We start from the raw sequence: 22,440 nt of genomic DNA, 5'->3' as shown, positions 1-22,440 counted from the left end.
ATTTGGCAGATGATTCCTGGGTATAACAACAAAAGCATGAACAGCAAAAGGAAAAAACAGATAAACTGGACTTCATTGAAATGAAAACTTCTGTGCTTCAAAGGATACCATCAAGAAAGTGAAAAGAGCCTGCAGAATAGGTGAACAAGATTAATAATGCAGACCATATGTCTAGTAAGGCTGTGTATGTGACTATATAAAGAACTTTATAATTCAGTAATAAAAAAAGACAGCCCAATTTAAAAAATGGTTGAAAGATTTGCATAAATGTTCTACAAGGAAGACATTTAAAAGACTAATAATCAACACATGAAAACAATACTTGACATTACTGGTGATCAGGTAAATGAAAATCAAAACTACAGTGAGATACCACTTTACATCCACTTTTGAAGGCTATAGTAAAAAAATGTTAAATAATATTAAGTGTTGTCAAGGATGTGGAGAATGTTCTCTCTCATACATTGTTGGTACATGGAGTCATGCAGCTGTTTTGGGGAAGTCTGACAGATCTTGAAACAATTAAACAGTTACCATATGACCCAACAATTCCACTGAATGTGGTAGTACATATTCAAGAGAAATGAAAACATGTCTTCAGAAAAACTTTTCTATAAATGTTCATAGCAGCAACATTCGTAATAGTCCTAAAGTAGAAACAATTGAGAAGTCCATCAACAGATGAATGGACAAATAAAACGTGTACAGTAAAATAATATTTAACATAAATAGGAATGAGATCCTGATAGACGCTACAATGTGGAAACATGCTCAGTGAAAATAGGCAGTCATAATAGTATACATCTTACGAGATTTTCTTCATTAGAAACCCCAGAATAGGGCCTGGGATGTGACTCAGTGGTAGAGCACTAGTCTAGCATGCATGAGGCCCTAGGTTTGATCCTCAGCAGCACCACATAAAAACAAAATAAAGGTATTATGTCCACCTACAACTAAAACAAAACAAAAAAAGAAACCCCAGAATAGGAAAATCTATGAAGATAGAAAATTCCTTTGAGTGTTGGGCAGGGGAGGGAGGGGGAGGAAAAAAGGGGATGGGAGGGGTGATAGCTAAAGGGTCTGGGATTTCTTTTTGAGGTAAAAATGTTCTAAAATTGTGATGGTTACTCATATTTGTGAATATAATAAAAACCATTGAATTGTACCCTTTAAATGGATGGATTATATAGTATGTAAGTTATAGCTCAATAAAAAAAAAATGTTTAAAAGAAAAAATCCAAGTGCTAGTCCAACATAGTCCTTTTGGACCCAATACTTGCATACCTGCTTTAATGCTTATATATATTTGAATATACCATTTACTTGTCTGTCTTGTCCAGTAAAGTACAGGGTCTTGAGAGTGTGTTGGGTACTACAGGTATCACATCCTGCAGTGATGAATGTGTTTCTTAAGGCTTGGCCAGAACAAGAATGACATGGCACAAAATGCCTATTGAAAACTGCAGAATCAGAATTAACAAATGCGGAGTTAAATGACAATACAGAATCTAGCTATGCTAACTAGGTAATGTGGAATGTGAGTGCAGTGTATTGTATTTGACATCAGAGGGACCTCTAAAGGCAGAGATACCTGGGGTATACAAAGTAAAAAGATCAATGATTATTTTGGTAATTGTGGTACATTTAGTTCTTGAATTTAGTGGTATTCATGTATCTGCACTTTACAATTTAGAGGAAGTTTCAGCTGTAACTTGTAAAAAAAATGAAACACACTACCTCCCCAAATGTGCCCGTTTTTATGGCTTTGTGTACCGTGTGCTGCAGGGAATTATGTACAAGAACAGTTTACTTATCACAGGTCATTGTCTGATTTACAGTACAGAGTTTTTGCTTGTTTACTTGTATCCAGTGGATAGTAGTCAGTGTAGTTTCATACAAGACACAATTTACAGCTGATTAGTCCATATTTAAAAGATACTTTCAGTAAGCTACTTAATTAGTAAAGAATGAACAAATTGAAGGTATCAAAGTAATGATTTGAAATAAACTAAATTGGTCTGTATGGAAACAGGATTATAAAATGAAATGTTGGAGAAATATGTAGAAGATTAAAACCTCAATATACATGAACAAAAATGTACCCTGGGCTACAGTAGTCTGTTTAGTTTATTAGCATTGAAATACAGGTAAAGCTAAGCATATAAATGAAAACATTCTTGAATTTCTGGGCATCTGGGCTTTTCTCCTCTTTCTTGGCTGGGGCAAGGTCATGTGATGTCTTAATCATTTCAGCCCATGACCCTAAATGTTCTCTGAAAATCCAGTCTCTAGGTTAGATAGACCTTCAGAGACTTTCAGAGACCTTCCCAGAATTAGTGATGATTTCATGTCATGGTACCTTAGCTATACATATGGAAAGTGCATACAGTCAGGAGCGGGTTTGCATATTTTTTTTTCTCTAAAGGCAAATATAACTGTGACATTAAAGTAAAAAGTACAAAAGTGTAAAGGTCTAAAACATTTGAGTAAGATATTGAAATAGTACATTGTAGTTTTTATTCCCTAGGTTTTACCAATTCTTGAGATTCTGTATCATGTTGAAGAAAGAAATTCACACCATGTGTATATGGCCCTTATAATATTATTGATCCTTACAGAAGATGATGGCTTCAATAGGTCCATTCATGAAGTGGTAAGTTAGTGTTACTTTAATCCCGGTTAAAGTTACAGAGTGGGCATGCTTCTCCATAAGGTTCACTGGGGAATCCTCTCATGCCCAGTTTTTGTGTGTGTAATTCCTTTCATCCTTGATACCCATGTTACAGATCTACTGTGGAAACACCTCAGTTTAGTTTAGGAACAGTTCTTGCTCCCTGAGGCCTGGAGTTGTGCTCCAGAGCTGTCTGCTTCAGATAGCTACAGCTGGCCGCTGCACATCGTTCCTGAAAGTTGGGCTCGTTGCACTCCTGGCTTCTCTCCTGCACATGCCTGGAGAGGTTTTCTGAACTCTTGTTGGGAAAGCTCTACTTTTCAAAAGGCATCTATCTTTTCTTATTTTTGTTTACAAATCATTTTTTTTTCCTGTCACTTTTATCCTGTGTGCCATATCTCTTTCAGATATATCTCCTTTCTGTCTATTAATGATATCCTCCTCTGTTTTTCAGACCCAGGCTTTTTTCAGGCAGGGGTGTGCGCAGGTTGGGGTTTTGTTTATTTGTTTGTTTCTTCTGTTTTAAGAAGGAAGAAGCAAGCACATTAACCCTGTTTGCTTGCTAGAACTGAAAATCTCATAATTCACTTTTATTTACTGTTTAACCTTTTAGAGTGAAGCTGTAGCTTATCAAAAAATTGTAGATGTGGATCAATACCTTTTTCCTTAAAGCATTATTTTTTTACTTAAACTTTTTTCCCCATTACAGATATTAAAAAATATTACTTGGTATTCAGAACGGGTTTTAACTGAAATTTCACTGGGGAGTCTCCTGATTCTGGTTGTAATAAGAACCATTCAATACAACATGACAAGGACAAGAGTAAGTATTCCACAGCTTTTTTTTTTTAATCTTTATGCACATAGTACAATTAAGATTATAATTTAAAGTAATCTCAATTTTTACATGCTAAATTCTCATGAAATGTGGTAGAAAAATACAGATCAGCATATATACTCATTATTTTGCATGATTGTTTTATAATGTCTATTTCTTAATATTAGACGTTTATATTAGCAGAGATATTTTACATGAAATAGAAAACAAGCAGTGCAATACATTAGATCAAAGTCATGTCTGCTGAACTATAACACTGATTTGCCTTTTCAGAGAAGCAGCAACAAAGTATAAGAAGGTGTGAACAGGGAAAAATGTGAATTCAGATGGGAAAGAAATGTAAAAGAGAGAATACTTGAACGAGTATAAAAAAATTTCCTACTGGATTTTTTTTGTCCTACTTATGAGTGAATTTCAGTTCTGGTCTATAGAAATGTATTATCAAAGGAAGTAATGTATAGAAGTCATAGCTCAATTGGTCAAGTTTACTTATATATTTTTGCTTTTTTCTCTGTATGGGGCTAATGTAGATCTGTGTTCATATTTATTATCTGAGACCCTAGGAATCAGATGTGTTTTATTATGGAGAATTTATTGCATTTTAGGAAGGTAATTATAGTGTACATGTTATAGTGCATGTAACCATTAGGGTCTGAAGCAGCACACTGTACCTTAACATTAATATTTCTGCAGCAAACTATTGTAGTATTCTCCTTGGTGGGCATGTTGGAGACCATCGGTAGCATGATATTTTGTGTTGTTGCTTCAAGATGGGTCGTGATCTTCTTTATGATTTATGGATTTGGAGACTAGAGAAAAGGGATGATGCACCTGAACTTTCTAAAATAAGTAACAATTGAGTTTACACTTGCTCCTAGTTAACCTTGCTTAAAATATAGAGATTTGACGTGTGCTTTAAACTTGCTGTTTTCTAACAGGACAAGTACCTTCACACAAATTGTTTGGCAGCACTAGCAAATATGTCAGCACAGTTCCGTTCCCTGCATCAGTATGCTGCACAGAGGATCATCAGGTAAATATAAACTTTGAAAGAAATATTGGGCTTTGCCTTCTGGCTGACCTATGAGTAGAATACAATATTGATCTCTTTTTAAATGTTATATGCAAGAGATGCCAAATTTCCTACTTACTTTCATCACCCTCTTGTTTGGTTGAAAATATCATTCTATTTTGTTTTATCATCCACTTTTTGATCAAAGTTCATTGTATTTACTTTTAATTCTTTTATCTAGTGGTAGATGTGTATGATATCTTTTTACAGGGGAGCGGGTGCTTTTCTTAGTAAGCAAACAAAATCAACATATTTGCTGAGTATTTTACAGAACATCATGCTACTATACTTTTAAGGAAACTTCTGTATTTGTTTTAAGGACTTTTTTTTTTTTTCCTTGGTGCTGGAGTTTGAATCCAGGGTCTTGGGCATACCAGGTAAATATTCTACCAGTAAACTATATGCCCAGCCCTGAAAATTCTTTTTATAGCAATTTACCATTGTTTTCATTTCTTCTTGTTGCCATAGGAAATTATCTCAAATTAGTGGGCTTAAAGCAGCATAAATTTGTTATGTTACTATTCTTTAGATTAGAAGTCTAATATAGGTCTCACTAGGCTAAAATCAAAGGTCAAAGGGCCGTGTTCCTTTTTGAAGGCTCCAGAGAAGATTCTATTTCCTGGTCTCTTCTTGCTGTTAGAGGCTTCCTCATTCCTGGACTCATGGTCCCTTCCACCATTTTCAAAGCCAGCAACTGCACATTATTGAGTTCTGCTCAGTTCTCATCACCCTGCCTTCCCCTTATTGTTCTTCCACTTAGAGGACCCTTGTAATTGTTTCTTCCCTACCCCATAACCCAGGTGATCTCCTTTTTCTCAATATTCTTAACAGAATCACAGCTGCCAAGTCCCTTTTGCTACGTAAGGTTACATATTCACATGTTTTGGGAATCAGGATGTGACATTTTGAGGGGGGAGCCATTGTTCTGTGTGCCACCACTTTCATCACTAGAAACTCCTTTCTCACCCTCTGCCAGTGACATGATCTTTAAAGGATGGAAAGCTAATTCACTAATCATGAATGAATATCCTTTTCTGCATGCGGTTACTTCTTGTCTTCTAGTAGGATGCTCAATGTTAGTAGCTCTCAAATAGAACACTTGTTATATGTCAGTGACGTCATTGTTTAATTCTTTTTAGGGAAGTACAGTTTAGACCATTAGTTTTTGTTTCCAGCCATTGGTGCTGAACTTATCTCCTTATCACTTTTAAGCTCTGATCTCACATTGTGTCCATTTGTTATATGCTTATTGACCTGGGCTCATTTTTCTTTTTTAATGATTACTCAAAATTGACTTCTGTGCTTTATTTATTTTTCTTCAGAATAGTAGAGGATATTTTGCATTGTTTAATTTATATCTGGTCTTTATACATTCTACTATATTTAAAGGGGGTTGTGCTTGAGAGCTTGTTTAGTTGGCTAACTTTGAACTAACCTAACTTTATGATTTAAAGTAGACATGACAGTCTCTTTACACTTCTCAGTTTTTTAGGCATCCTGAAGAGCCTTTAGTTTCCAAAAGTTAATCTTTTTCACTGTACTGTATTTCAACATGACAGATTTAATGATTTCTGGGTTGTTTTGTAGTCTTTCTGTGCATAGATGTGGATATTTATAATGGTTTCATGAAGATTTCATTGTAAGACTCATTTTTTTCAACTGATAAGGACTGTTCAGTATGAAAATGCCAAATGAACTGGTTCAGAACTTAAGTTCTGATAAAATGTATGAAGTAAGGTTAGATTAAAATTTTCTAGGTATCTAACTTATAGCTCAGCAGCAGGAATAAGACAAAAGACCTAGCCTCATACATATAAAATATAAAGGTCTTATAGTCAGCAGAATGTGGTAAACATTACAATGAAATAAAAATTCCTATAAGGGAGTAAGTTGTTGGTTCAGAGAGTGGCGAGAACATATTCCATTGAGAAATTAGGCACAGTGACTAGAGAGACTGGCCAGATGAGGAGAAGTATCAACCCTAGCAACCAAAACAAAACAAGAGAGAGGATGATTTATAGTAGAAAATCACCAGTCTGATTGGCAATCACCATCTGATTGGCATGTTGTGGACTTGTACAGGGATTATAGCTGAGAAGCCAGAGAGAACTGTAGACTCACAGCTTTAGATAATGGAAGAAAGAGAAAAGAAGGTGTGATTTTTAATAACAACAAATAAAGTTAAAAACCTCAAAGTATATTTCTAGGGCCAACCATTTCAGTAGGTGATATTCTTATGTTCTGTTTGTCATACTGGGAGAAACTCAATTTTTACAAGTTCCCAGGTGCTGCCAGTGCATTTTTTCCAAGGATCACATTTGAGTAACGTGTGTGAACCAGAGAATCCATTTCATTCAGGAGGAAGCTTGTTAGAAATGGTGGAGTATGGGCCTTGCTTTGGATCTGCTTGATCAAAATATTCTTTGTAGCTTGATCCTTCTGAATGATTTGTATGCACATTAAAGTTTTGGCCTGAAAATCAAGATTTATTCCCCGAGGAAACATGTCTTGAATTGAAAGTAGGTCCATCTTTTTGTATCTTGAGGGAATTTATTTCCTACTATGTTTTTGTGTTTAGGGTTAGAAATGCAAAATTTGATAAGGAATGCATGACCAAAACTTCTTGATAACAGAGTTACAAAGAAATATACCTCTAGATATATCAGTGGTCAAGTAACTCCTTTGAGTGAGAAGTGACGAATTCTCCTGTATATATTTTCTAAATCCTCTTTTAGGAAAAGACTACACAGTTTTATATCTGTCAGTTTCAAAACTTCAGAGAGCCAATATTTCATGTGATAGTCAACAAAATACAAGTAACATGTTTTGTTGCTTTGAAAGCATTTGAATAAAACTTTAAAAATCATCTTAGCTAGATATAAATGTAAAGAATGATTTCTTATGATACCTAGGCTATTCATTTAAGAGTGGGAGCTGGTACCAAGGATTGAACTCATGGGCACTTGACCACTGAGCCACATCCCCAACCCTATTTTGTATTTTTATTTGGAGACAGGGTTTCACTGAGTTACTTAGCACCTTGATTTTGCTGAGGCTAGCCTCCCAAGCTACTGGCATGCACCACAGTGCCCAGCAAGGCTATTCATTTTTAATGACAGTGTACCTTTCACAAACTCTCAATGTCCAGAAAAATCACAAGCAGATATGATTTGAGATCTGCTCAACTTTATAAATTATTTTGAATATGCCATAAACATGGGTATTTGCTGTGTTCCTTGTTTGAGGCTAATGATTCAATTTAAAGACATTTCTAGAAGAGAGTAGATTATATGCAAGGGGTTGCATGGGTTACAAATGTCCTGCCTTATAACTTTGCTTTACTTCCTCTCACATCCCTCCACTGGCTCCTTCCTCTGGCTCTCCACCCTTGGCTTAGCAGTAGTTTTCTCTAGTAGCTCATTCCTTTTTTTTTTTTTTTTTTCCTTCTTCTGAGTTTACACATTTCCCTTGGGAGTTCACATGTATACCTATAATTTCACCTGCTGTCCATTCGTATAATGAAAACCACACAAATCTTTATTTATTATCTAGACCTTTGTTTTTCTTTCTCTTTAAAATGTACTAGCAGACAGTGAAGTGTAGTGGGTAATGAACAAGCCAGCTGCCAAGATTGGGAACCCAGCTCTCAAACTTACTAGCTATGGAATCTTGGAGAAGTTATTCACCTTCCTATGTAACAGTTTCCCCATCTATAAGATGGGGGTGACAGTGGTTAGTATCTCAAAAGATGATGTTGAGGACTAAGCAAGTTAATATTTGTAATATTTGTAGTGTGTACTTTGTGTTAGTAGCTGAGCACTGACTCTGTTGGACTTCACTTCCTGGATAGCCTCTACTTACCGAAAGCTTTTATTATGTTGAAAGCTGAATTGATTTTTAAAGTACTCTTTATTTTAAATTTTCTATCCAAGGTAATGACTCACACCATAGCCACCTGAATTGCCTAGCCAGAAACCTGCAAGTAATTCTGTCACATTTCTCCCTCCCCCTCAAATTCTATATCACTGAGCCTGGAGTTACAACTCTGTCCTTGTATCTCACATTTGTACCCTCATCTCTATCTCTGTTGCCTCTGCCTTGGTTCACTGTTCCCCATCTTCACTCAAACTTTGTGGTTCATCTTTTTGCCTCCCCTTTTTCCCCTCCAGTCTCCCTTTACACTGCTATCTATTCAAAAAGCAAATCTGATCACATTGCTTCCTTTGCTTAAAATTATTAAATGGGCTGGGCACAGTGGCATATGCCTGTAATCCCAGCAGCTGGGGAAGTTGAGACAGGAGGATCACAAGTTCAAAGCCAGCCTCAGCAAAAGTGAAGCACTAAGCAACTCAGTGATACCCTGCCTCTAAATAAAATACAAAATAGGACTGGGGATGTGACCTAGTGGTGGAGTGCCCTGAGTTCAATCCCTGGTACCTTAGCACACACACAAAAAAATTATTAAATGGCTTCCTGTTGCTAGCACCAACCTGCTTAGAGTAGTGGTTCTCTACTGAGAGTGATTTTGCCTCCCAGGGGAACATTTGACATTATCTGGAGTTTGGTTTTGGTTGCCACACCTGGGGAGAAGGTTGCTACTGACATCTAGTGGGTGGACACCAAGATGTTGCTAAATGTGCTAAAATGCACAGGACAGACCCCCGCAGCAAAGAGTTATCTAGCCCAGAGTGTCATAGAAGTAGAAACCCTGTCTCAGAGTGACATTGTCTGGGTCCTGGCCTTTGCTGCTAGTCTTCTGTTGCTCCTTGACATCCACTCTTCCAGCGTGATGGAATCATTGAATCATTATGGTTCTCTGCTCTTCCACAACCACATTCCTATATCTGGATAAACGTGGTCTGGTTCTAAAAACGGTCAGTGCACTGACCAGTGATACTGCTTTTCTGTAGGTCTTTTGGGTACTGGGAATTGAACTCAGGGGTACTTGGCCACTGAGCCACATCCCCAGCCCTATTTTGTATTTCATTTAGAGACAGGGTCTCACTGCATTGTTTAGAGCCTCACTTTTGCTGAGGCTGGCTCTGAATTCACGATCTTCCTGCCTCAGCCTCCCAAGCTGCTGGGACTGTAGGCCACGCCACCACACTCGACTTCTGTAGGACTTTTTTTCAACCAGATTCTACTCTTTTTGTTTTATCTGGAGCCTGGAATGACTTCTTTGGCTTGTCCTCCTCTCCCCTCCATTCAACTCCCAGATTTTTCACTTTGGGTCCAGCTGCTGCTAGCATTGTTCTTTCCTATTTCCCATTCACATTAAAAGGGAAAAGTACCCACATGAGTCTATTCAGCTCCTTGTAGCAGCCTGTGGGTGGGTCACTGTCCGTTTCTGGCCCAGCAACTAGTTACTGGGGCAAGAGCTGGTAAGAAGGGCCAGGGACAGAGAGTTACATGCTAGAAAATCAGAATCTCTTAGAAGTAGACAAGAGAAAGGGAACTTGAGTCTTGACTTGTCCAGTGTAGGTACTTACGACACACTGGCCTGACCTAAAGTTGCAAATCTTGTCGCTGTGCAGAGTAATAATTACAGGAGATTATAGACTTGTCAGCCAGCATGGTAGTGCACCCCTGTAATCTCAGCAACTCAGGAGGCTAAGGCAGGAGGGTCACAAATTCAAAGCCAGCCCCAGCGTCTTAAAGAGGCCAAAGCAACTTGGTGAGCCCTGTCTCAAAATAAAAAATAAAATAGGCTGGGTGTGAGGCTCAGTAGTTAAGCACCTGGGCTCAATCCCCAGTAAACTCACACTTTTCTCCCAAAAAAGACTTGGACATTTCTTTACAATACTTTACAGAGAGGCATACAATAGAACTTTAATACTTAGTTTTGACTCTTGGAGGATGGGTTGGTGTCTGGGATTTTCAGCTTGCTTCTGGCACCCACAGTTGGAAATTCCTGTAAGTTGATTACTCTCAGCCGAATTCTACAGGTAATCTGCTGCTACTTGAAGCTGGTGAAGTTGATGAGAACATGTCTGTAAGGTGCTCTAGATAATGCAAGACATGATTGAAAGTTTTCTGGTTTTTCAAACTTCTTGAGAATAAGTTAATATAAAACATTAATTTGATTTTTAATTAAAACTTTTATAATAGTAGTACAGTTATTTTTGGTAAAATCTGGTCATATAACTTGAGAATTTAGAAATCTTTACAACTTGATTTATGCTTTCACTTTACAGTTAACTGCCGTCATGTACTGTTCGAATTTTAACCAAGTACACAGCTATGCCTCTTTTTGCTAGTCCCACACTAGCATTTTTAATAAACTGCCTTTCCTGTCCTGCACATGTGATGGTATGCACTCTAGTTACCCAGCACTCTGTTGAAAACTACAAAAAGCACAAATTGGTTATTTAACTCTGGGCAGATAGCTCCTGTATTTTGGGCAAATACACACCTTTCTGGTCCATGGAATCAAATTTGGGCTTTGAATAATACCTTCTAGTCTTAACCTTATCAGCCTTTTTCACTTCTGTCCCTATTGAATTAAATTTTTATGGATTGATTGTTTTCTGAACCAAACAACTGAAAACCTAAATGAGAATTTTAATAAGCAGATTGGATGTTTGTTATTGGCATGAATTTGTGCTGTACACATACATTTTTCAAATATACGATACAGTAACGTGACATTTGGCATTTCTCTTGGTTATGACAGTTCAGGAATAACTGTCCTATTTTTAAAGTGATAAGTTTAACGATAAATTCATTCTCATCACATTCGGTTTCTCACTGCTGTCTCCCTTTTATTGCATTTAAGACAGGCAAAAGGCTGGGTGGCTTTTACAATGTAGGATGTTGGCTTTACTCCACGGGTAGATAATTGTCCCAGATCAAAAGCCTGTGCTCATTCCACAGTACTGTCATAGCCAGACTAGCAGAAATGTTCACCTGCCTGGCACTGTGGATCCAAACTCCCAGGGGGTATCTGAAACAGATGGTGCTCTGCAAGGCAGCTGAACCCTGGGTGGCCATTCTTTTAGCTGCTCCCCATCCCTCAAGCCAGTTTCCTTTCAATATAACTAAGTACCTAAAGTGACAGTAGTGAAGACAATAAGGTTTTGTTAATTGTTTCTAAGTCAGCAGGTGCGGACATGTCCAGGTATAACATGCATGGCATGTTGAGATTGTCCTGGGAAGTAAGCATGAAAAAGGACAAGAACTGTGTGCCTTTTAGACTGAAACTCTTAATATTTTTACATCTAATCTTTGATGTTAAAATTTATTTTAATTCTGTAAATACTTATTGAGCTTCTACTGTATGCCTGCCACCACTAAAGTTCTCTTTGAAATTTCTTACAGTTTCATTTCAGGCTAATGCCATTTGTTGTATCTGGAAATTATAGTGATTTTATTTTTTAAACTAATTGAATTTTACCCTCATATTACAATCTAATATGATTGTAGTCAAGAAATAGGGAAGGGATTGTTTGATAAAAAGGGTTACAATGAGTAGTTCAGTTGAGTTTCAAAATCTTGGAAAGTTATTTAAATTCTGTTTTTCACCTCTAAAATAAGATATACCTACTTCATGTGAGTGTTGTGAGAGTTCATAATGGCTTGGAAATACTTTTTCATCTCTTTTCTATTATAGTATTTTAACATTTTAAAAATATTTTGCATCAGAAAGTAAATCTGGATAACATCTGTGCAAAAGTATTTCTTGGTCTCTGTTAATATTCCTAGATTCTGATTCCCTGCCCAGGAGATCATCAAATTGACTATATTTTCCATAATGGAGGAAAATAAAAACTCATTGGATGTAAATAAAGGTTTATAATAATAATAATAATTTATTTAGATTGGTGGGAGATCTGAGCAATGACATCATAGTGCAGATACTTCTTTTAAATGCACATGATTTAATTTTCTGTTTATTTGCAGTGCTAGGAATCAAACCCAGGGGTTTGCACATACTAGGCAAGCAGTCTACCTCTGAGTAACATCTCAGGCCTATTTCATTTTTAAAAACAGAATTAACTTGTTCTTGCCTTATGCCTAGTCAGTAAACAGGTTCCAGTTCTCCATTACTGTGGTCTTTGCTGATCCTTGTTTGATCCTGGCAGAGCGTCAGCCAAGAAAGGAAGGAGGAATGTTTGCCTTAGAAATCTGGCTTCCTGTGCTTCCTACGACAGTGGTACTTTGAAGGCAGCTAAATTTTTCAAAGAAATCTGTTATGGTTTGCTTTTTTAGTTTCGTGTTTTCTTAAGAAGTTATATTGAAAGCATTTAAAAAGCTCCAAGTTGAAAAATTTTAAGTTCCCAATTGAAAATTTGTAACTATTCAGAGAATTGCTAGTATCATACAAGTCTTGGCACACTTTAATGGGACATGTGAAAAACTTCATAACTGATTTAATTTCAGTTTAGATTGCTGGCACATCCAGAATGTCAGGTTTTAAAGCAGCATGTCGCACACAGTTGTCTGAATTTTGATTTCTTTTAAGTAGAGACCTTTAGGGACAAAATTGCCACATGGGAAATTAAACATTAAAATAACTTGCTTAGAGCTTTATAGATGTCACATTGTAGAGATAAGTGGGTATGTGGAGGAATATGACTCATACTTTGTCCTGTTAGCCACAAATTTTTAAGCCTCCATTTCTGTCTCCTGTACTAAGGATCTGAGAATTTTCCCCTGCTTTTAAGCCAGTAAATTTGTCTGCCACAGTGTTATAGATTCTGGTAGGAAATTCAGAATTCCTGGATCAGAAACAAAGAACAGTTACTGTCTTTTTCTCACTTATTTTATAGTAAATTATTATTTATAACAGTAATGGGAGCCAGAGTATCATCACTTTCTTGTGTGGGTCCCTCTGCCCATAGGACAATATGATAAGAGGCAGATCACACCTGCGAATGTAGTGGGTTGCATTGCAAGAGAGGAACCCTGAGCATAGGAAGCCATAATTTTGAATAGCAGGCTTCAAAAACTTGCCCAGCCTTTAATTTGGAAGGAGACATCTTTAATATGGTCAACGACAAATTGCCCTCTGCTCTGAAGGGAGATACTATCTCAACTATCTCTGTCTTCAAAGTCAATTCACTATATAAACACCTATGAATAGATAATCCAGAGCACAAGGCTGTCCGTGCACCTGCTTTTTAGATATGCATAAACAATATACTCCTGGAGATTTGTCCCCCAACATCTTTACTTGGTTGTACATTTTTTTTTTAATTGCTGATTGAAAAAGCTTGTCAATGTTTCTTTAAGGTAACTAGTTTGATACTGCTCTAGGCTCTCTCTTTCACTTGATAATGCATTGGCTTTATATATGTTAGAAGTATTGAAGGGCCTGTTTGGTTTCTACTTTACACATGTGTCAAAATGAATCTCCAGCTCAAGTGTCAATGTCCATAACACCACCCATAAAACCTTGGTCTGAGTGGCTTTGACAGACACAGAGTATTTTTGTTATAATGTATAATAGTTTTAATATTACAGTTGATAAAGTAATTTGTTAAAATTTTATGGTATCTTAAAATTATAAATTCGAAAGGACTTTAAAAAATCATTTGTGACAAATCTTACTTTTCACATGTGGCAATATTGAAACCTAGAGTTACTGTGTGACTAACCTGAGTGAAAGCTATTGCAAAAGCAGACATCGAAATCAAGGAGCCTAGCTTCTGACCTGGGACTATAGAACCCTAGAGAGAAAAAAGAGTGTCTCTCTCTCTCTCTCTTTCTCTCTCTCCATAAATGTGATATCTGATATATTATAAAATGCTAAGGACCCATAAGAGAAATATAGGCAAACAAATGTGTTAACAGGAGAAATGGGAGCAAAGGTAAAGAGACTTAAAATGACTGATAATACAAGGTGAATCAGAGGTACCAGAGATGGAGAAACAAGGGGAGAGAGAATGCTTCCCTAGAAGATCTAAGAGGAGAACCAGGAAAAAGTGACTCTGAGAGGGTATCTAGATGCTTCCTATCACAGATAATATGAGTTTTCTGGGCATTTTGCATTTGTTCATTTGTGTTTCCTTATTTACAAAATGGTAGTGTCCTCCCAGGACCACTGTGAAGAATAAATGACTTAAAATATAAAGTACTTAGAATCACATCTATTGGACAGCAATTACCAGTAATTATCAGAGGGAAAAAAATCTCTCTTGTTAGAAGACACACAACACCATGTCTTGTTGGTGATAGCTCAGGGGGGTATTTCATCGAATGACAAAATTCCAGTTACTCCAAATGGACTAAAATAAATGGTTACTGGCTGTAGGTGAGACGGAGCCAGCATGCCATACAGATGGCCTTTGTTTGCATAGTTTATATTTGCCACGTGTTGCATCCTGGGCCCTGCACAAAATGTTGTTCATATTATTCAGTTTTATGGCTGTTATTTCCATTTTACAATCAAGAATCTAAGTCTCAGAAGAAACTTGTCTAAGGAAAGTGACAGTGCTGGGATTTAAACCTCTATCTGCTCCATCACCATCCTGTACCACCTTATTGCCAATGCTTTTTATAAATGAACTTTTAAAATTAAAAACATGCAAGTAATTTGTCCATAGGAAAGTTTAACATAGCTCTCTACTTTGAGTCTGTTGTCTGCATTTCTAAGCATGTGATCCCTTTGTTGATATTTTTTTAAATTTTCTTTTTAGTTGCAGATGGACACAATACATTTATTTTATTTATCTGTTTTTATGTGGTGCTGAGGATTGAACCCAGTGCCTCACATGTGCAGGGAAGTCCTCTACCGCTGAGATGCAACCCCAGCCCATGTTGATATGTTTTTTAACACACTGAAAGTACTCAGAAAACCACTCCAGATTCAGAAACTCACACAAGAGATTTTATTAAGCGGACGAGCAGAGTGTCTGCCTTCAAGGGTAAGAGAGAGAGAGAGGGAGGGAGACAATGGAAGGGGAGCTATTCTTAAGCAGTGGAAGTTCGAGGACTAATAACAATCGAACCAATGAATGACGAGGAAATTAGAGGGCTAATGATATAGGTTGTAAAATGGTGGGGGGAGGGGCAGAATAATGACAGCTGCAAAATGGCAGGGGAGCAGTAAATGGGCTGCAGCCTTGTTAACCCATTGTCTCTTCACACACTATCTTTTAGTAGTTACTGACGTACAAGATTCTAGGGTGCACTGTGGAGTTCCGATTACCTTGTGTTATTGTAGCAGTCTTTTTCAACCAGGAATCCATGAAAGTCCTACAGAAAATGAGATGAGTGGACTAGGGATGTAGCTCAGTGGTAGAGCACTTACCTAGCTTGCATGTTCAATCCCAAGCACCACAAGAAGAGTAAAAAGGAGACAATAGAAAAAATGAGATAAGTGACAGTTTCTCTCAGTTCTCCCAAAGATGGTGCATAGTGAATATCTTTCCAAACATGTAAGAGAATTTAACTGATGACAAAATGATTGTCATGTTAGGAACCTGGTTGAAAAGCTCTGAGAGAACTTCTGGATTTTAGGTACACTGATGAAGAAAACCTACTGGAGGAACCTTGTGTAATGTTCCTGTTAATGTTTTGTTTTCTGAATTGTTCCTGTTTTCTTACCTTCGTTAGGCAAACATGATGATTATATTGAAGTATGAGAGTGTTTATATTCTTAATATACATTCATGGATCTTTTAGTCCTCAAAATTCAGATATGTACACACTTCTGTCATTATTTTTACTACCTAATGTAGTTATGATCTGTTGCCTTAGTACAGATGTCACCTTAGTACCATGATGGTGTTATAGTGCATCAACTAATCAAAGACCTTTGCATCATTACACACTTCTCATTTAGAACCATTCAATCTTAAATAAATCACTGAGATTTTAAATATACCCTTCAAGAAACTGGAAATTTGAATAATGTTTTCTTCATGGAATATTTTATTTTAGCATGAGCAGGTCCTTGAGGGTCATTTAACTGTCAGGTGTTTTCCCTGTGTCTGTGGGGTCAGACATTTCCAAGCAGACTCATCAACTGCCTTCACAGGGCTTTGAGTCTAGCAGCTGTGGAGGACTGTGGTGCCCTGATGAAAGCAGTGGAGCAGAGGGCAGACCGCTCACCTGAGTGTTGCCGAAGCCTCATCAGGGAGGCTGTGATGCCGGAGTTGTGTCTTGGAATATGAGCAGTCACCTCTTTTCTGTTTGTTTTGCTTCTAGTCCTTCCTTCCCCCACCTTCCATTAGAGACCCTAGGTATGGGTCTCTAACTTCCCTATACATGATTCCCTTTCAACTGCCTACAGCAACACTCACAAAATCTGTCTCGACTTCCACAAGAAGTGATAAAAATAATAATGTGAATTAAAGTAAAAACTACTGGAGAGCTTGTGTGCCAGGCAGACCCTCCTTCTGATTTTAATTTTTCTTACTCAGAAAACTAGTTTTCAATTTGCATCACAGTTCTGGGATAATTGAAATACTCTAACTTAAAGTGTAGTTTGATTAAACACAGACTAGATCAGCAGTTTTTCAGTGGAGCTCAGTGTAACAGGTAGTGTGACCTCATGCTGACTCACTCATCTTTGCAGCGAAGATTCCTTAGGTAGTGTGTGGTATGTGTCGTGATAGGAGAAAGCAGTTGGTAACAAGTGTAGTCTATGAACTGCCATATTATTAAATTCGCTAGAGCCCGTGCATGATCATTTAGAACCTTCAAAATGATTACAAAACTCAACACATTTAAGAGAATTATATGATAAATCTTTAAGTTGCATCTCAATTCAAAAGCTATCAATATGTGACCAGCTTAGTTTCTTTTTTCTTTCTATTTTTTTAGTTGTTGATGGATCTTCATTTTGTTTATTTATATTTGGTGCTGAGAATCGAACCCAGTGCCTCACACATGCTAGGCAGGTGCTCCACCACTGAGCCACAATCCCAGCCCCTTAGTTTCATTTTTAATACCACCTTTTCCTCCGTACTGTGGATTATTTTGAAGCAATTCCTGACATCATTTCATGGATCTAAATTGTATGATATAAAAGGACAAGTTTTTATGAGCACATATGTATGATTTGGTTTCTCTATAAATGGTAGAGAAAAAAATGAAATCAGCACTAACTATGGACATTAGCCATAGTTTTGGTCCTTTGTCATTTAGTAAGGCTTATTCTGTGCCACTCACAGTGCTAGTCATTGTTACATCAACACTATCTGAAATTTGGCCTGAAATCTGGGTCTAGCCTGAAATCTGGGTATGACCCTAGCCTAGAAATGTTGTTTCTGAAAGACTTGACATCGATAAATACTCAGAAGAATAGACAGATATTATCTACCTTCTGCCTGGATTCTCAGAAATGAATGGGATGTCTACTGGGTGGAGTTTCTGCAGTCTAAGCTCACTCTAATGTGGTAGTTCTCAAAGTGTGGTCTGCAGGCCATAGAGGGTCCTTGGAATCTAAACTTTTTATAACAAGACATCATTTGCCATTTTTGCTGTATTGAAAATAGCATCAATTGTGCAAAAGCATAGTTGAGGTGAATCTGGTAAGACCCTAACATAAATCAAGTGGCACCACGCTGTGTTGGTACTCACTTTATTTCATCTTCACTTAAAAATGTCATAGTAAAGATGATTTGTTGCAATAAATCTTGACACTTTAGTGTGTGTGTTTTTAATATTTCATGTGATAAAACTAGAAGTTCACATGAAACATGCCTGTATGCCGAGTCACAGCGATTGTCTTCAGGAAAAGCATGCGTGCAATCCAGTTGTGAGCTCAGCAAGCCACTTGTGTTGTGGAATACCATTTTTAGAAGAAGGAACCAGTGACAATCTGTGGTTATTTAGACTTGACAGACATTTTCTTGAAAAGAAATAAAGCAGTCTTGTCAGTTCAAACTAAACAGCTGCCAGTGTTAGTTGCCAATAATAAAATTAGCACTTTCAAACAAAAATTAGGATTTTGAAAAACTTGTACCTGGCACCATGAATTTGCTTCCCAATAATTTTAAGACTCTTGTGATGAGATCAGTAGTAATGTTAATAAATGTGGGGTTTTGAAGATACTGTATGATGAAATGTATCAACATTAGATCTGTTCAGTGAACTCAACCACTGTTTTTCAAATAACTAATCACTTTTTCATTAACCATATTATTTATGTTAACACATAATATGTTCATTATTGCATCTAAACAAACTAATGAATATGTTAGATTTCTTTCAGTTTTAAAGTCTATATATATAAAAAAGTTCCTTGAGGTCCTCAAGTTTCTCTGAGCCAAAAGGGGCTCTGGGGTTGAGTTTAAGAAACACTTCTTGCCTTTTCACCTCTGAAGGTAGGCAGAGCAAATGTAAATGTGTCTGCATTTCAGAGTTCACTGTATATACTTTTAAATATCTACTATTTTTGAATTAATTATGCCCTTCCATCAATATAATCAATAGTTGGCTATGTTTATATTATTCATGCTTCCATTTAATAAATATTTATTGAGAATATGGTTACCAGGGGTTAGAAGAGAAGGGTACCTGCAGAATATATAAATCATGTTTATTATCTTTAGAAGCTCATGGTCTCTAAGAGCTATAAGCTGGCAGTGTCACTATATTAAATTGTCTTTTAAGTTTATTTTTCATCTTGCCTGTGTGTGACTGTAAAATAAATTTGTTTTAATTGTCTGTTGCTCTGTAACAACCCACCTCAAGACTTAGTGGCTGAAAACAACAGTTTATAATGATCTCTCACATGCTGTGGTCTGATTGCTTGACCGAGTGACACTTCCTTGAGGTCTCTTGTGTTTGCAGTCAGAGAAAAGCTGGGTTGGATGCCCAGCAGGACCCCAGCTCACAACTGGCAGTTGAAGCTAGCTGTCATCTGGGAGGGATGTTGAGGCATTGACCACAATATGTTGGTTCTTTCCCTTGTGACCTTGTGTTGTGTTCCATGAAGTTTGACCCCTCAGTGGTGCAACTAGGTTCTTAAGAGGGAATATCTCAGGAGTAGCAGAAACTATACAGTTTCTTACAGCCTAGCTCAACTGTCCAAGAATATCACTTCTGCCCCATTTTATTTGTCAAAAGCAGGTCATAGGGGCTGGGGTCATGACTCATTGGTAGGGTGCTTGCCTGGCATGTGTGAGGCCCTGGATTCGATCCTCAGTACTATGTATATATATCCATTGACAACTTAAAAAATATTTTAAAAAATCAGGTCATAAGAACAAACTAAATCTAGAAGGAGAAGATCATCGAAAAAATGCTGGGAGATATGGTTCACTTGTGGCCATCTTTAGATACTAGCTGCCCCAAGGCTGTCATGAAGACTGTTGAATTCAGTGTCACAAATGAACAATTCCTTTCATTCCTAAAGCCTGAGCTTAAAATAAGTGTCTAGATTTCAGTTCAAAATAGAAAAATAAGCTGAATCCTCTTAAATGCTATTTGTTGTACTTCTCTTTGCTTAATTTACATTTGACATAAGCATTCTTTTCCTTGCATTCAGTTTATTTTGTTGAGAAGGAAATGCCCAGCGTGTAGTAGAGCTGCCTTTACTTAAAGTAAAGGAGCAGAGGTACAGCGTTCCTGTTCCATGGATGCTCCCGTGGCTGCACCTGCTGACCACAGAGCGTTGATATTGACCAGGCCTCATCTCAGGTCTGAGAAAAATGTAGGACTCTGTTAATCCTATGGCAGCATGACTGGCAGTGCCCGCTGTCAGAGAGATGCTCACTCTCTGACAGTGGCAGCTCCAGGTTCTCTGTAAGAGAGGCTGAGGGGCGGCATTACGTTTGGAGGTTGAAGCTTGAAGATTGCTGTGACATGGCGTTTGTACATCATTCTTGCTGCCTCCAACTTGATTGTGTATTCACAGTGGTTTGGAGGTGTAGCTGGAAGAAATTTGATAGGGGGTGCTTTAGTGAAAGCTCCCCTTGGTGGTGCTGTTGCACTGACTTCCAAAGAAAACAGCATTTTAGAGCCTTTTTTTTTTTTTTTTTTTTTTCAAAGCAAACATTTTATTGAATGCTAAGATGCACTGGGCCCTGTGCTAGGCTTAGAGGGACTAATAAGAGAGTTATTGTCCACATAGTCTAATCCTGGCTGTCAGCTTTCTTGACATTTCCTGAATAGTGTGTATGGGATGAGGTGGGGCGGAGGGCACAACGTAGTTAACTGAATTCCAGCCAGATCCATGGCTGACTGTAGGTACTCTAATCTTGGAGGTATTAACCTGCTTGCCTAGAGATGATGCATTCACAAAGTTTATGATTTTAAAAATTGAAAAGGTACCATATAACCCTTTAAGTATCTTGAAAGGTATGATTTCATTCTACTAAGAAATATACAATTTAAAATTTTCACTGGCATATCATGTTTACCTGTTAGATTAGAAGAATCTGTTTGCTGGGTTATATGGAAATAGATTCTCTCAAACTTTGCTTATGGAAGTGTTAATTGGTACAACTTTTATGAAGAACAATGGCAATATCTGTCCAAATTCCAATTACATTACTTTTTTACCCAACAACCATGTGCAAAATGACAATGTACTTCTAAAAAAGGTATTTTAGAAGTTTTTAAATAACGGCAAAGGGTTAGAAATTACTCATGTTCATCAATAAAGACCTAATAATGATAGTACACTGTTACAATAGACAATGTGCAGCTGTTAAAAAAAAAAAAAATAAGTAAGGGTACTAAAGGAAGATTCCACATGATACATTATGTGAAAGAAGCAAGGCATGGAATATGTGTGGTATGTGATCAGTGTGAGTACAGAAGAAGTGATATTCAATTTGTCTTTATTTATCTGCAGAAACTCTGGAAGGATATACAGTACACAGATTAGAATGGTTGTGGGTAGGAGGAAAGCAAGACTTCTCACTTTTTCTCTTCTCTCACCATGTGAGCACCAAAAGGACAGTGATGGATGCGTTATCTTTATCACGTATTTATTTGTTCACAAATATATCCCAAGTACTTATGACAGTATATGGCACATAAAATAACATTTTTTGTTATTCAAAAATAACTCAGTTGAAAAACAAAAGCAACATAGACTCATTACAGAAAGTATACACAGCTTGAAAACAACCATAATGCCCAAGTCTAAGTAGTGCTGCTTTCCTTCCTTACTGGATGTTTTAGTCAACTTTTTCATTCCTGTGACCAAAAGGCCTGACTTGGAACAGTTACAGAAGGAGAAGTTTATTTGGGGGCTCATGATTTCAGAGGTTTCAGTTCATAGACCACTGGCTCCATTGCTGTGGGTCTGAGATGAAGCAGAACTTTATGGTGGAAAGGTGTGGAGGAGGAAAGCAGCTCAGGACATGACAATTAGGAATCAGAGAGAGCTCCGCTCACCATGTACAAAGTACATGCCTCAAAGGTATGCCTCTCATGACCTACCTCCTCCCACCACTCACCTGCCTACAGTTACCACCCAGTTCATCCCTATCAGGGATTAATATACTGATTTGGTTAAAACTCTCATAACCCCATCATTTCACTAAACTTTCTTGCATTGTCTCATACTTCAACTTTTAAGGGGATATCTTGTATCTAAACCATAACACTGAGGATTGGACCCAGGGTTTCATACATGGTAGGCAGGAATTCTACCACAATCTGTGCCCTCACCTGCCTCCCCAAGAAATACTTAAACTAATGCCATTGTATACAGCACTCTAGAAAATTTCTGTTCATTTAAGTGTAATGTATTTTTATAAATACAGGCTATACTATATAAAAAGTTTTGTGGGCATTTTCCATTATATGTATATGGAAAAATTTATCCAAATAAAGTTAATAATACCATGTATTTGGGCACATAAGTTGTTTGTATATTTGCACATGTACACACATATATTCAGTTCTGGAGAAAGTCTTTATGCATTCTTAGGACTTAAAATCAGCATACAGCAG

General features: G+C 37.3%; 1 protein-coding gene across 3 annotated transcripts in view; it reads left to right on the top strand.

The window, feature by feature from the left end:
• Positions 1–22,440, top strand: part of DYM (dymeclin) — a 397,677-nt gene that overhangs the window by 189,972 nt on the left and 185,265 nt on the right. For all 3 annotated transcript variants that reach the window (XM_079108988.1, XM_079108986.1, XM_079108987.1), the window contains exons 11-13: positions 2,528–2,653; positions 3,381–3,494; positions 4,448–4,542. In XM_079108988.1, the coding sequence (XP_078965114.1) occupies positions 2,528–2,653; positions 3,381–3,494; positions 4,448–4,542 (335 nt within the window). The remainder of the gene's footprint in view (positions 1–2,527; positions 2,654–3,380; positions 3,495–4,447; positions 4,543–22,440) is intronic.

The sequence above is a fragment of the Sciurus vulgaris genome (assembly GCF_902686455.1).
Source record: "Sciurus vulgaris genome assembly, chromosome: 13".
NCBI lineage: Eukaryota > Metazoa > Chordata > Mammalia > Rodentia > Sciuridae > Sciurus > Sciurus vulgaris.
Note: the sequence above shows the minus strand (reverse complement) of the source record. Positions and strands in the feature narration are given on the sequence as shown.